This window comes from Microchirus variegatus (assembly GCF_963457635.1).
Source record: "Microchirus variegatus genome assembly, chromosome: 9".
NCBI lineage: Eukaryota > Metazoa > Chordata > Actinopteri > Pleuronectiformes > Soleidae > Microchirus > Microchirus variegatus.
This window is the reverse complement of record NC_139810.1, coordinates 14,445,139-14,460,826: the sequence shown is the minus strand read 5'-3', so window position 1 is coordinate 14,460,826 and position 15,688 is coordinate 14,445,139. Positions and strand designations below refer to the sequence as shown.

The 15,688-nt window shown below is 39.0% G+C and overlaps 1 protein-coding gene across 1 annotated transcript; it reads left to right on the top strand.

Moving 5' to 3' along the window:
- The first annotated feature begins 1,974 nt into the window (after positions 1-1,974).
- On the top strand, positions 1,975-15,129 carry nadka (NAD kinase a). Its single transcript, XM_083895154.1, has 11 exons — positions 1,975-2,135; positions 4,135-4,218; positions 9,365-9,494; positions 9,907-10,015; positions 10,145-10,230; positions 10,331-10,433; positions 10,548-10,693; positions 12,092-12,191; positions 14,040-14,197; positions 14,374-14,456; positions 14,873-15,129. Exons 1-11 carry the CDS (start codon positions 1,987-1,989, stop codon positions 15,018-15,020), a joined length of 1,296 nt encoding a protein of 431 aa, XP_083751280.1. The 5' UTR covers positions 1,975-1,986; the 3' UTR covers positions 15,021-15,129.
- The last annotated feature ends 559 nt before the right edge of the window (positions 15,130-15,688 follow it).

The window sequence follows — 15,688 nt, the reverse complement described above, 5'->3', positions numbered from 1 at the left end:
CAGGCGCGGGTGCCAATTCCAGTTGACACAGGGCGATGGGTGAGGTCACACCCTGGACAGGTCACCAGTCCATCAGAGCGATACATAGAGACAAACAACCGTTCACTCTCACACTCACACATGTCCTTTATTCTACATTTAAAATCACAGGGAGCATTGAAGTTGGAGTTTGAATTTGGACCAAAGGTCGTTCTCGGTCTAAGGGTCAGAGCAGGAAAGGCAGGTTTTACTGCACTGTTCTAACAGAGGCCACTTGAATCTGAAGTGGAGTGTGAGATCTGAGATTATGATTGACTTCTGCCTCCGGTGAGACATCATTATTATGCACCACTGCAACTTAAGGAGAGAACTTTGAGCAAAACCAGTTCCACTGCAGTCAATCAGCCGAAAGCACTTACGTCACTGTCGTTCCAACAAAATGGAAAATGATTAAATTGCCTCGGCTCATGGAGCTCGCTTTTTCAAGATCACAGAAAAATATGCAACATGTGCATGGTATAAACATAAACCGCTGATCAGATTGTTGGCCTTTGATTAAAGAGGGAGAAAGTCATAGTTATCACCTATTATGTCACAAAGTAAATAATGTTACTAAAGAATGAGGGACAGGGACAAATTAATGGTGACTCGTCATTCCAACCAATCACAACACTTGAATTAATCCACCCAATAATTACATATGAGAAACAGCTGTGAACATGAGATAGAATCACATGTGGCAGCTGTTCATTTATGACTTTTACTTTTTTACTCTTATTAAATACATGTGATTACAGTTATGTATCTGTCTCAGATATACTGTATTACACACACACACACACACTATCTTGTATGTATCTAATTGGTGAAGATGTTTACATGACCTAGTCTTCATTAATAAGTATGTCACTGTATCTTTTAGAATGTCTGATAGTGAGCTTTAAAACTGCTAATAATTCACGTTTGTTTTTCTTTGTTCTGATCAGTCTGGTGAGGTCGTCCAACATGACGTCAGAGAGGAGCGAGTCTTTGATTGGTCGCTGAGTGCCAGTCAGGAAGTGTTGACAGCTCTCGGTGGCGGTGCTAAAGTCGAAGCTGTAGCTGCTGTTGTTGCGGTGAATGGACGGCGTCACACTGACCCACCTACGGCCGCGGCGGTCTGACTGCAGCACATTCGTGTCATCTCGTGTAAAACCGTGGGTAACTCACACTTTGTGCCAAGTGGATGAGATTAACGCTTTGTCATAACTACGACAAACTAGTGGCTTAGCTTGCTAACTCTTAGCTCACAGTTGATTTTGTGGATTCCCGGCGCCGCAGACGAACCAGGTCGAATTGTAACTACCGTGTTATACCGTGTCATTTGACTTTCGAGAATTGCTTATTTTTCTTTAAAAAAAAAAACCCAAAGCTTCTTGTTTTACGACTTTTAGCCTCTGTGGTAACGTTAGTTGTACACGTAGCTAGCATATAGTTACATACATACATTATAGGTAATTAATTCAGCTAGTCACCTTAACTAACCTCACGTGATATGGGAGACTTATTACACTTTACTTGAAGCAAAAAAAAAAAAAAAATATTACAACTCCAGCAATTTATTGTTTCGCACATAACAAAATATTTTTGTCATAACTTTGCAGAAATACTGATACTTGTTGAATATTTACACCCACACTGTTGTGTTTATGTGGTATGTCACAGCTATTACACGGGTGTTTCAGTTACAAATGAGCATAATATGTGTGAAATGGTTGATCAAACAAGTGCCGAATTATCGACTGACTTTTGCAGTCGGAGGGGGGGGGGGGGGGGCGTGCTTAATTTCCACAAAGTCGAAGTGATTGTATCAGAGCTGTCAGTGTGTTGCTTTATGTGAGTCTGTTTAATAATAGATGTCATTTATGTAAAAGGACTGTTGACGATTACTGGGCTCCTATTATTTAATTTCAGCTTCATGAATGATTGATGTGCACTATCTTTCTATGTGCAGCCTGGCTGTCTGAGATGGAGGGTGGAGAGGAGGGGCGTGTGGAAAAAACCCCATACCGCTGCACCACCTATGACAGAGGAGAGGTCGCCCGCCGCAGCCTGGCTCGACGCAGGAAGACCCGCAGCTTGAGTACCTCCTCTGTCAGCAGCTCCTCTGAGTACAGGTGGGTGCACAACATCCAGGCCTGCACCTGGTGACCTGTTCACTTCCTTTATTTGGAGTCAAAAGACAATATTAACCAGATAACTTTAAGTTAGTATGTCACTCCTTTATGAAATGCTGTTTGAATCACTTTATATTCTTTATATTCCTAAAAATGTAGGTATTTGCAGATGATTGGTGGCCTCACTGGCGCATTTAGAATCAGCCTTCAGCCAAATCCTTGTTGATATTGACCGAATTTCTCCCCCCTGTGTAAAATATGGATGTCTGTGTACATATTTCAGAGTTACTGTTTAGGGTACAGTCCAGTTTTACATTATTTGTGACTGAATAATTTAAGTAACACTTCACCACCACTCACTTGACAAAATAAGAGATGGAAGAAGGAATTCAGAAGAATTCAACCACGGCCTGGTATCAAAGGGTAACCGTGTTAATAGCCACTGCATAATAACCCCCTCTTTGGTTTTTGAGAACACCTGCTGCTTGAGAAATGCTTGAATCAGCATTGTTACATAAGCGTTGCACCACTCCAGTCATTTCTAAAAATGTGTCAACAATGGCACACAATACCCACAGCAGTTACTTCAAGGAAGTAGAAGCTGAAATGGCCTGAAGTGTTTGTTCACTTTTTGTGTTACAAGGGCTGAGTTTGTGTGTTTAGGCAACAGTGGTGAGGTTTCTTTCATATAGAAGTGAAACGAGAGTGGTCTGTCTTAAGTGTGTCCATAAAGCATCAGAGGTTGCATATGTAGAACATGATGAAATGCATGCCCAAAAACAGACCTTTTTAAAATGTAGATTTCCCTCATTTGTTAATGAAACTTCTCCTTTTTGGACATTTGCCAAAGTTCTCCTTTTTCAATCAATCAGAACAGGAAGCTGGTGAGGTCTGAAGAGTTTCTTAAAAAAAACAAAAAAAAAAACAGGTATTTTCCAACAGGGAAGTTGGTTCTTTTGGTTGAAAGGTGCTTAGGAGTTTACATGAATGTACATTTGCTTAGTTAAATCAGAGATTCAGAGAAGAAATATTAAAAATTAAACTAAACTTAAATAAAAATAATTTAGTCATGAAAATTCCCAGGTCACATTTACTCTGGGTATGTTCTCGTATTTGGATATCCATGATAACAGTAACCAATAATGTTAAATTTAAAGTAATGATATTGGTAAAATTACTGATGACATTGTCACACAACATGCATCTATTTGTGTCATAACTGAAGTGTTGGCCAGCATTTTCCTCCAGCCATTGTCAGAACTGTGGATTTTTGTCTCTGATTGTGTGACTAATACCAAGATAATCAGCTTAAAAAGGTTGAAAACCAATTGTCAGTGTTTGTGATAATTTCCTGTTGTTACCATGAGCAACCCCTGTCACATTGATATGAAAATGTTGACTAATGCAGATTTAAGCACCAGGTAACAGCAGATGGTGAATTTGCAGAATCAGACATGTAAGAGGATTTGTCGGCCTAGTGATGTGATGCACTGCAGAAGCCTCTGTAGTGAGAGGCAACCATTTTGGTTTCTTCGACAGTTCAGTGTCACTGAGCAGAGAGCAGAGAGCAGCCTGACATCAACTCTAGACACCTGATGTGTTCATGCTAATGGTTATTAAATGGTAAATGTTTTGTGTCAGTATTTTACTGACACTGGGTTTGTCCTGGTTTTACAATGCTTTGGTGTTACTTAACAACAATTTTGAAATGTATTCTCCTCCAGAATTTGGCCCCAGGCTGGTTTGACTGGTGGAAACACTTCAGAATCTCCTAGAATGTGAACACATCATGTACCAGCTGTGACGTGTTTACAAATTTGTCAATCACTTTTCACCTTTTCATAAACAAGAACATGATGAATGAATGTGAAATTATTTGACCAGAAACTTGACTCAAAATGTGTTTTTTTTTTCATTTAGGAAACAGCTGTAAATTGAATACTTAAAGCATTTTCTGTATGTTAAACCTGAATGTTTGTCATTTTGTGGATTGTTTCAGGATGACTCAGTCACTTCATGGACCAACCCCTGTGACCACATTTGGCCCAAAGGCATGCATGCTCCAGAATCCAAACACTGTAATGTAAGTTGGACAAAGTTCAGAATTTCTTGATCACAAGAAGAATTTTCACCAATGGGTTTATTTGGAGGGTGATTACAGACAGTGACTTAAGAGATCTTATGTACAAACAACATGTATTTACACTTTTTGTAGCTATGTTTTTAATAAACCACCATACACAATTGACTCGTACTGCAATTAGAGCGTTATTCCATGAATCAACACATTTTGTCATCATAAATAATCTGATGACTATTTTCTTAATCATTTTGTTTGATTAATACATTTAATAACTTCAAATAAATAATTGTTTTTCATGAAATTACTTGGCAACATAATCCATCCCTTAGGTACATGGGGATTAAATTGTTGCAGCTATGGCCATAACTTTATGGCCATAGCTTTATTTATTTTTTCCACTATCAACTAATATGTAGATTATTTTTCAATGAATCCATTGTTTGTTTTGTCCATGGATTGCCAACTAAATAATAAAAACAAATAGATTTATTGACGATCAAAATAGTTGTTGATTAATTTACTCATGGTTAATAATTGATCAATTGTTGCTTGATAAACAGTTGTAAATATGCTGGATTGGATTAGGTCATAGACAGACGGAGTTCATGTTGCTGTTATGTCTCCACCTGCTCAAACACGTCTACATCTATATCTACATCTTGTTAAAACTTTGTCAGATCACAGACCTTTTTACTCCTATAGTCCCGTAAAGCTGCTAAACAGGTTTTAAAGTAGTTAAACCAGGCTGTCTTCATAAAGGGTACGAGGAAGAGCTCTATGGAAGGTGCAAATATACTTGTGTTGTTGGATTGCAGGCCTATTGCCTCTATTTTATCTATCCTATTCTAACCTGACAGATTTAATATATCAGATCCTCGCAATCGATCCTTTGGTGAATCGGTAAAATGTTCTTCCGTTAGCCTGTCCACGACTGTCTTTACTTCCTGGCATATGACAGCTGTCCACCATCGTAATTTTTTTTAATGAAAACATCCTGTGAAGAGTCGAGTTGCCTGACATAAACCCAGCACTTCCTGCCAAAATGGTGGTGTTTTGGTTCAAAGATGAGATTGCATGACATCAGCTACTGGAGCCCCATATAAAGAGTTTGGGAACCACTGCTTTATGGCACACTTTTCCTCTTGCAAGACAAAAGTATTTCAATGTTACACCATTCCATATACACACAGGAGAATCTTCTACAGCTTCTCGATAAAGAGGAATACTTCAAAACAATTTAGAGTTTCTTCTCAAAACTAATCTGCATTTAAAAAAAGCAGGTATGTTTATTTCCTTATGGTGACTGTGATGCAACATTAAGAAAGTCAATCAGATCATGTTGTAGTCCCGTAATTCATGACGTAATTTTACTTCCTCCTCCTGCATTTTCCCATCCTTGATAATATTGTTCACAAAATGACATGAAGGGTTACTCCTTTTATGGTTTCACATTCAGACATTCAGATTATTCATTTATTAGAGTGTAAAGGAGAGATACCAAACCTTAAGTACATTTAAAGCAAACGACGAGTCTCTCCTTTTTACACATTAAGAGTAAATAATTACAGTATGAGGTAAAGATAAAAAACTGGAAATGTTAAGCATGATCAAAATAACATTAATGTACTACATCAGCAGTTTACTGTTCACTCATGAGTAACTGCATCTGCTCCAACACTTTTGAATTGGGCTTGAGAGCTCCATGAGATGAGCCCCATATGAAACCTCATTTTTAAACACTTTGTGATATTTTTAATCATTCAAAGTTGACATGGTGATTAGTATCACATTTCCCTGTGAGGTGGCAAAGTCAGAAGATATATTTTCCTCTATATTTTGGAACAAAACTTAACTCGCGACAATACCTGTCATTACAATGGATATGCCAGTTTTAGAAACAGGTGTGTCACTGTTGTTGTTCTGAGAAGTCACACTTGTCCTGTCCAATGAGGAAAGTTGTTTTGTGGACTGGGCGTGGTCAGCTCAGTGGAGTGGGCGGGGGCTGAGATGAAGTCACCTTAAGTCGAGTGAGAGCTTTTATTCAGCAGCGGTCTTCACCAGGAAGGTTTAGTCTTGACTAGAACAGTGACTCCAGCTGGAGGGGATGTTACTGTAGCTGACACTGGAGGCTGACGGCGTCACACACTCTGCTCTGCCTCTGCCTCTGCCTCTGCCTCTGCCTCTGCCTCTGCCTCTGCCTCTGCCTCTGCCTCTGCCTCGGCTTCTGCTTCTGCCTCTGCCTCTGCTTCTGCCTCTGTCTGCCTGTCACACAGCTGCCTGCTCACTCTCCACTTGAATGCAAGAAGCCATCGTTCTCTGTTGCTGCAGCTGCTCTACAATGAGCTGTGTTTGAGAAATTTGTTAGAGGTAGAATGAACAGAGTGTCGTTCTCCAGCTGATTTGACCTGAGCCGGCATTCTTTGTACATGTACACAGTCATGAAGTTCAACCAGTGCCAATTGCAGGACGACAACAAAGTGTGGAAATGGTGAGAAAAATTGTCTATCATCTTCCTTGAGTCTTTGCCAGCACAGGAAGTGTTTAATGGGTAAAATATTAACTGCCGGTTTGCAGGCAGTGCATGGATCACTGCCAACAAGTTTTTTTCCTTGTCTTTTCATTTTAAATTAAGATACTATATAGAAAATGTACAATACTGTGAAAAAGGCTTAGCTTTGTTGTTTCTATGTCTGTTAGATTCTGTGATCATTGCCATTTGGAATGATGTGACTGAAAGTTGGTCTTATATGTTAGTCAATGAGTTTCATATTTTCTGGATTTGTTCCAACAAAGCGATTGACACTTAATTATACTGTGTGGGCAGTACAGCATTGCTGAATCAACAAATCCTAATGGTGACCTAACTTATATATATATGCTCTGAGTATAAAATGTTCCTGAATAGATCACAGCTCGTTGCTGTTTCACAAGCTAATGACATTCTGCTTTGTCTCCTGTATTTGTGTCCCCGGCCTCACACAGTTTCGTTTTCTCCTAGTATTTGTCTGTCTTTGGGTCATTCTGTTTCACTTAATGTCGGATATGTTTTGTTTGGCAACTTAAAAAAAAAAAAAAAGTTCATCCCCTGCCACAGGGATGAACATAAATGCAACCTGATACCAAAAAATATTGCTATTGTGAATCATCTGTGGCAATATTCCCACTTCATTTTGCGATGGCAGTGATGTGTTTTGGTTCTCATGTACAGTATATATATAGAGTTTTGGTGAGTTGATACTTGGAGAGTGAACAAAAAGAGGAACAGGAGATGTTCTGATTGTTCTTCTTTCTTGTGTTATTTGTTTGCTTGGAGTTTTATGTCCACGTATGATGTTTATCTGAGTCATGATCTTTCTGGACTGTAGGTTTTTTCTGTTAACCTGTTAGGCGAGATACATTCAGGTCCTCAGGTGGAGTGTAAACCCGCACAGTCTCGTTATTATACTATGTAGGTCATGTTAGGATTGAAAGAGAAGGATTAATTTCTGGTGCTGACAAGTAATTGCCATGAGGTTTGTCTGATAATTTTAATATTTATATTCCACCAACAACCACAGCAACAGCAGCAGATTGGTTCATACATGGATGACAGGTGGTGACTGCCATTACTGCAATATACTGTATATGGCACAGATTCAGGCTATTTGTTGAGAAAACAAAACAGAACAGCGATTCTAACCCATTCACTTGTTTTCTGATGTCAGTCATTTGAGTCAAATGACTTGTTGCATTCAATCTCAATGAAACTGACTCTGCTGCTTTTACACTTGAAACTGTCATTACGGCCATCGAGTTGAACTGGCTTTGAGTGTGTGAGAGTGTAAACATAATTTGAGACCCATTATAGATTATTGCAAAGTCATAGCAGGAGTGTTTTGTGTGGAGTGTGGAGCTTTAATTTCACTTTATATGATGTCACATTTAAAATTAGAGAATTGCTGAATGCCGATTGGAACCTTCACTTTCAGCTCTGAGGGATACGTCCTGACATTTAGATCCTGACCAATACTGAATTTTTCTTTTGGGGCAGATACCAGGATTTTGATGCAAGTCAGTCAGTCTGTCGTGGATTTATTTTTATTTTTTTTGCAATAAGAGCACTTTTTCCTCTTTTGTTTGTATATGTATACATATAAATATGTATATATGTATATATATATATATGTATGTGTGTATATATATATGTGTATATATATATATACACATACATATACGTATATATATATATATACACATATATGTATATATATATATATATATATATATACGTATATATATATGTATCTGTCTGATTCATGTCATGTCATGAAAATGTATTTACAAATATATATGCTTATAGTAAGGATGAAAAAATCTAAAACATTTACAAATAGTCTTTCATTTTTGATTTACTGACCAAATTGTACCTTTTAGTAGGTAGTTGAACGTAGTTCAAATACAGATTCTATTATCATGACACCCACTAATACTGACACTGAGCTAATGCTAAAATGTTTGAATGAAGTGTTTCGAAAATGGCTGCTTTCAAGCCTTAATTATATCACACAAACAAAGCCTTGTACGAGAAGCAGACTCCGTCTGTAGTACAATCATCCACTTCTTAATGCCGATTGTAAGACTGAGCTGAAACTAACACAAGTCAAGAGAGAGTGGTTTTGTGGCATTTTTACTCTGAGAACATTTGCTGTCACAACTCGTGGCTCCTTGTTTGCTGCCACAGGATGCCCATGGGCTTTAAGAGCTGACTTTTGCGTTTTGCTCTTGCTCACATTTTTATCTTGATGTATGTCTTTGTTTTACTAGTGCTATTGATATTAAACTGTCTGTGACATGAGTTAAGGTGAAAGCCCTGCAGACGACTCGCGGGGGTCGGCAGTTCAGTACACTATGTGACAACAGAGCTGGACTTTAAGCTGGTGTCTCTAATTGGATATGTACTTAGCAGTTGTGGTTATGATAAACCGTTCGTTTACAGACCTTACATCACCAGAGTTCTGAGGCTTCATGCTTAGGTCCTCGTTTCAGTGGGATCTACCCTATCTAACTGTAATTTAGCATTTTTTGTTTTGTTTTGGAATCCTTGACTGGGGACTGTTGAGTTTGTTTTGCCCTCAAAAACATGAAAGTTGTGTTTTTGTGTATCCAGGCACTTTCAGGACCCCGCCAGTCAGCGACTGACATGGAACAAGCCACCAAAAAGTGTCCTTGTCATCAAGAAGATCCGAGATGCCAGCCTGTTTCAGCCTTTCAAAGAGCTCTGCATGTTTCTCTCAGAGGTACGACCAAGAGTGGACTTAAGCGGTTGTGGTTGTGGGTGGGAAGCTGATGAGGGATCAAGCTAATGACCTCCTTGTTGCAATCAGGTCAAACTCCTTTACACACTCATGCTGAAACTATACATGGGAGGATATGAGATACTCCTTCAGCTGTCCTACTATTGTCACACAGCTGATTGACTGTTCACACCATTCCAGAGGGGGAGGGGTTGTTTGGAGTTTATGACAACATTTGAGTGCTTTTGATAACCTGATTTTATTAGGTACACCTTCAAACCAGTGTACCTCGAACCAATAATCTCTTTTCCCATTTGTGTAACTAAGACTTGATTCTGCTCATATTTTTTGAATGTATTTATATTTAAAAATATATATTTGCAATTTCTAACCTTGTATCATTTTGTATTGAAAGGTGAAAGACATGATTGTTTATGTAGAAAAGAAAGTTCTGGATGACCCAGCCATATCAGCAGATGAAAACTTTGGGGCCATTACCAAGAAATTCTGCACTTTCAGAGAAGGTAAATCAGTCACTTATGTTTATAGTGACTCATTAGTGTACACACACACACACACACACACACACACATATATATATATATACATTAAAAACATTTTTATACAATATCATGTTTTTTGTTCTCTTTTAGATCTTGATGACATCTCAAATCGTGTCGACTTCATCATCTGTCTTGGTGGAGATGGAACATTGCTGTATGCATCTTCGCTCTTCCAGGTATTCAGCTGTTGTCACTTTGTAAATATCCCATGTTTTTTTGTTGTTTAAGATTGAACAGTATACAGCAACAAATCTTTCTCTCATTTCATATTTTAAGGAGAGCGTTCCACCAGTTATGGCCTTCCACCTGGGCTCCCTGGGCTTCTTGACTCCTTTTAAATTTGACACCTACCAGTCTCAGGTTACTCAAATTATTGAAGGTATGGTGAACAGTGAACATTCTCTAACCTGTTTCCCATGTGTGTCTGTATTGCTGTGCTCCTGTTTTGTCTTATTATTATAATTTACATATTTTACATATGTGTTGTCACTAGGAAATGCTGCCATTGTGCTGCGAAGTCGCTTGAAAGTCCGAGTGCTTAAAGAGAACAGGGAGAAGAAAGCCAGACTAGTGGATGAAGAGGGTATCATCCTGACCAATGGGGACAATGAAAGCAACCAAAAGGCCATGCAGTATCAGGTAGTGTCTTAAACCAATACTGAGACATGAATTGATCAATCACGACAGCAAACAGGTTTCTCATGTTGTGACAGAGCACAGTGAGTGCAGCTTTCACTTGTTCTTTACCTTTATGTCTTCTTGGCTTCTACAAACCTGTTTTAATGACGTGACTGATTACCTTGCATGCGAGCACATTTAATGTCTCTTAGACACCTACCAGTCTCATGTTACCCAAATTATTCTTTCACGCTCGGAAAGATTGCTATGTTTTCTTTCATCTTGTTGGATGCTAACCAACCCTGGAGTTGAAACATAAAACATAACGTCCCCTGGGCAGAGGTCATAATAAAAATAATAATAATAATGACTTTTTACACAGATGTCTGTTCAAGGTGCACACAACTGTAAACATAAATCAACGGCGGTGTCACCTGGTATGTAGGTTAGACTAGAGCTTTACGAGTCTCTTTTTTTCTGTCAACATACAGTACTGTGCAAAGGTACCACCAGCTCTGTTGTTTTTTCTGTCTGTCAAATTCTGTGATCATTGGAATTTGGAATGAAGTGATGTGCTGGTCTTATATATTAGTGAGCTGTCAATGAGTTTAACTCATGCAACATGGGTATGTGATGCTCAAGCATGTCTTGATTAAACCTGGTAAAATAGACGTTTTTTACAGCAGATATTTCCTTAAATGAAATAGTAGGACAAACACAGGATTTACCAGTAACATGAATTAAGGTTCCACTCCAGTATTAACAGAGATGTTTTATTGTTCAAGTGTAAGGGTAGATCATGCTAAATACTGTAGACTCATGTAGAGGATGCTATTTTCTGGATGTGTTCCAGTAAAGTGAAATAGAAATAATTATCCTCTATTGTTGTTATAGCATTGCTAAAACAACACCTCTAATGGTGGCCTAAGACTTCTGCACAGTACTGTACATCTTTGTGTATAATTACAGTGTGCATTGTTAAACACACTCACCAGAATTTTATTAGGTACTGATGACACTTATTGAAGGACTGAAGCTCACTGGATAGTTTTTCTTTTTTGACCATTCTCTATAAACGCTGGAGATGGTTGTGTGTGAAAATCCCTGCAGGTGAACAGTTTCTGAAATACTCACAATGGGACAACACACACCACATTCAAAGTCACTTAAATCAACCTTGTTCTTTACGCTGATACTGATGTTTGAACTCATGCGTCTACGTGACTAGCTTGAGTTGCTGCCATGTGTTTGGCTTGCATGATGTTTTGCATTAGCGAGTAGGTAAAACAGGTTGATCCTTTAAAAAGAAAAAGTTGCTAGTGAGTGGCAGGAATGTTTTAAAACATGTTTGTGTGGAAACATGGTTTGTGGTTTATGACATGTTCTGTTATTGAAACCTGTTTTCTCTGTGTGTTTCAGGTACTAAATGAGGTGGTGGTGGACAGAGGACCCTCGTCTTATCTCTCCAATGTTGACCTCTTCCTGGACGGACACCTCATAACCACAGTACAGGGAGATGGTGAGTTCAGTTCAGAGATGAGGAAAAATGTGCTGTTTGTTTTTAAGAATGTCAAACATGCGAGTGGTATTAGAGGACGCGTGACACCTCCATGTCAGATGTGGTTAATCAGTATTTAGACTGTTAGAGTTAAAGGTGCAGTGCATATCTTTTTATATCAATAAATGTCTGTTCACACACTGCTGATTAAGCCTATCAGCCCCACACAACTCTCTGTGTGTTTCTCAGTATTAGCAGTTGTTTTATTTTCGTGTCTGGGGTGACATCATTCCCACAGTGCATTTTTCAGCAGGTTTCAGTTGTGGATTCTACTGCTAAATATAAGCCTGGGTGTTAGGTAGGGCTTTTATCGCATGGTGATTTGTGGCTTCTCGTGAATGTGATTGCCCGATATTGAAAATGCATGCTCAGCCAACAGAGATGCTTCAACACTCAGTTGAAGAAACAAGAAGTTCCTTTGATGCAGCCCGGACAAATAATGCTATTTCAGACAGATATACAACAGATCATTGACCAAAGTAGCATAGCAATAACATCATCCGAAGTCAGCATCTCGTCTCACTCTTTCCGTCTCTTTCTCTGTGTTAATATTTGGATGTAATAAAAGAAACAAGAAAAACATACATATTCAATTCAATTCATATAGTGCCAAATCATAACATACATTATCTCAAGGCACTGTACACAGACAACATCATACAGAGCAGAGAAACTCAACAATTCACACAATAAGCAAACACTAGGCATCAGTGGAGAGAAAAAACTCCCTTTTAACAGAAGAAGAAATCTCTGACAGAACCAGACTCAAAGATGTGCAGTGTCTGCGTCGACCGGATGGGGAAGATGGGGGACAGAAAGGGGGGAGAGGTAGAGACAGAAGAAAGAGACCAGGAGCAGACATACAACATACATACATATACATCTGTCTATTTGTACTTTGCTATTGCTATAAATGAGATGATCAATGTCCGTCTTTTAATGAGTCTGATGAAGCTGCTGTGCTGTTCCTTTCTTGACAGCCATGACCACAGAGGTTAAGCTTTCTTGTTTTAGCTCAGTGACTGTGGTCAGGAGAGCACAGTGTGTTTGAGTAATACCCACATGACAAACTCACTCGGGGCATTTATTTCAGAACATTACGCATCAGTCCTTTACTTTTTCTCTGCTCGTACTAATTGTGCACAGTCGGCGGTTTCTCGTGTCTGTCGTCGTTACGGGCGGAACAGACTGGGTCTCACAGGAGACTCTTGACGATCCTCATTCACACCTCGACTCGAGTGAAAGTAATAAACCTGAAACTGGATCAGAGAGTAAACGACCAAACCTCCTGGACGAGAGGTGAAAGCCTTAACTAAAGCAAGTCTCGTTACCTACAGCTAACTACTGAAGATACAGTGACCTGGAGCACTGAGAACCTTCACTCAGAATATATTCCATTTTTCTCAGTTTGCTCTTATTCCTGCTGTGTGTTAAATTTTTTACCTTCATTTAGTTTTTTGTACATTGCAATGAAGAGCTAAAGCTTCTCTCTGTTTTTTCATATTTCTGTAACCCGCCAAAGTAAGGCACCAGAGTCTGCCGGAGAGACTTCTCTTTATATTTCCAACGTCAAATATGTTTCTTTATCTACTCTTTCTCTGTCTGTGTCTGATAATAAGCACACTGATTTGTATTTTAAAAATGATAACCTATGTTAAAAGTGAGTGAATCAAACCAAATTGAACTTAATCTAACAAGACAATGAAGTTGTCACAAAAAAATCGATATATTAATTGTTTAACTGTATTTTTTTTTTTGTTTCTGAGTTTAAAGTGACGTCTCTGTGTGTGTGTGTGTGTGTGTCCTCAGGTGTGATAGTGTCTACACCTACAGGAAGTACAGCGTACGCTGTGGCAGCTGGAGCTTCCATGATTCATCCCAACGTCCCCGCCATCATGATCACCCCCATCTGCCCTCACTCGCTCTCCTTCAGACCCATCGTGGTGCCGGCTGGTGTGGAGCTGAAGGTATTTACAGCGTGACGCGTCAGCGACGTGGTCTGTTCAGACGTCAATGACTCTTGACACGTCGTCTTCTTTCACAAGCCACTTTGCAAACGCTTCATTACGATTAGTCAAGTTGTGAGGGCACAAAAATGTCGAAATATCTAATTTTCTTGTCTTTATGTTGTTGTTGTTGTTAGATTAAGCTGTCGTGTGACGCCAGAAACACGGCGTGGGTGTCGTTCGATGGAAGAAAGAGACAAGAGATCTGCCACGGTGACAGGTTTGTCCACGTACACCAACAACAACACGTAACAACAAAGAAAGCAAAGTGAATCGTGGGTAATAAGTAGAGGTGGCTCAGCACCTTTGTTATGTAACCTTATCAACCTGCTTAAATGGCTTGAATCCAAGTGTCCTTTGTGCCAGATTGTGCTTCTTCCTTTATGTAACTCGCCCAAAGATAATCCCCTTCCTCGTTCCTGAAATAAGACGACCTGTCAGTTCGAGTTATTGAAGTCGTTCTCAACAAACACCCAGTGTTGTCTCAGGGGGAAGTTCTGTTACAACATCTTATGTCATCACCTCCTCTCTTGTCCTCTGTGATTACAAACACCTGGCCCTTTTCTTTCCTCACTCAGGCTTTTGTCTCTGAATTATGAAACCCTTTTTTTTGTCTCCTTCTCATCCCTTTCACAGCATTACCATCACCACTTCCTGCTTCCCCGTTCCTTCTATCTGTTTTCGGGACCCGGTCAACGACTGGTTCGAGAGCCTGGCCCAGTGTTTGCACTGGAACGTGAGGAAAAAGCAGAACTACCTCAGCTCAGAGGACGAGGAGTACTGAGGCGCGTTCCGCGTCCTCCGAGGTCTTTTCCTCGCACTTGGTGACTCCATAGTCTCGGTTTTAACTTGACCACGCTCTGTGCCGTTTTGTTTTTCATTGTATTGAAAGGCTCACCAAACTTGATTTAAAAAAAACCGGTTGAAAACAGAAAAAAAGCCCAATCATTATCCATCATGTATTCAAATAAGACCGTTGAATATTATGGTAAATTACTGCTTTTTATGTTGTTACTTTAGCAGAAATAAATCTGTCTTGAAAAAGGAAAATTATGAAAACGTTTAGTGAAATCACTAGGATTTTAATCATTACTGTTGTAACAGTTTAATTTAATTTTTATTGTGGTATATTAAGTTTTACAAATATTAACCAGTTAACTAACTCAGTTTGGTTAAAAAAACAGGTTGGTATTTAAAATGCTAATAATAACACAAATAATACCATTATGTACCATAATTACGATGATGTAATTTAGTTACTGAACATTTTGGGCCTCCACAGTTTACATTTCTGAACGCTGAGCCCAATGAAAGTCTTTCTACATACACTAAAGTGTATGTTTGGAAAAATTCTGCATTAACACAGAATCTGTCAATATCCTCCACATTAGCAACCGTTCAGATATAAACTGATTCGAAATGGTGGATTTTTTTGAATGGAGTTTGGCATTA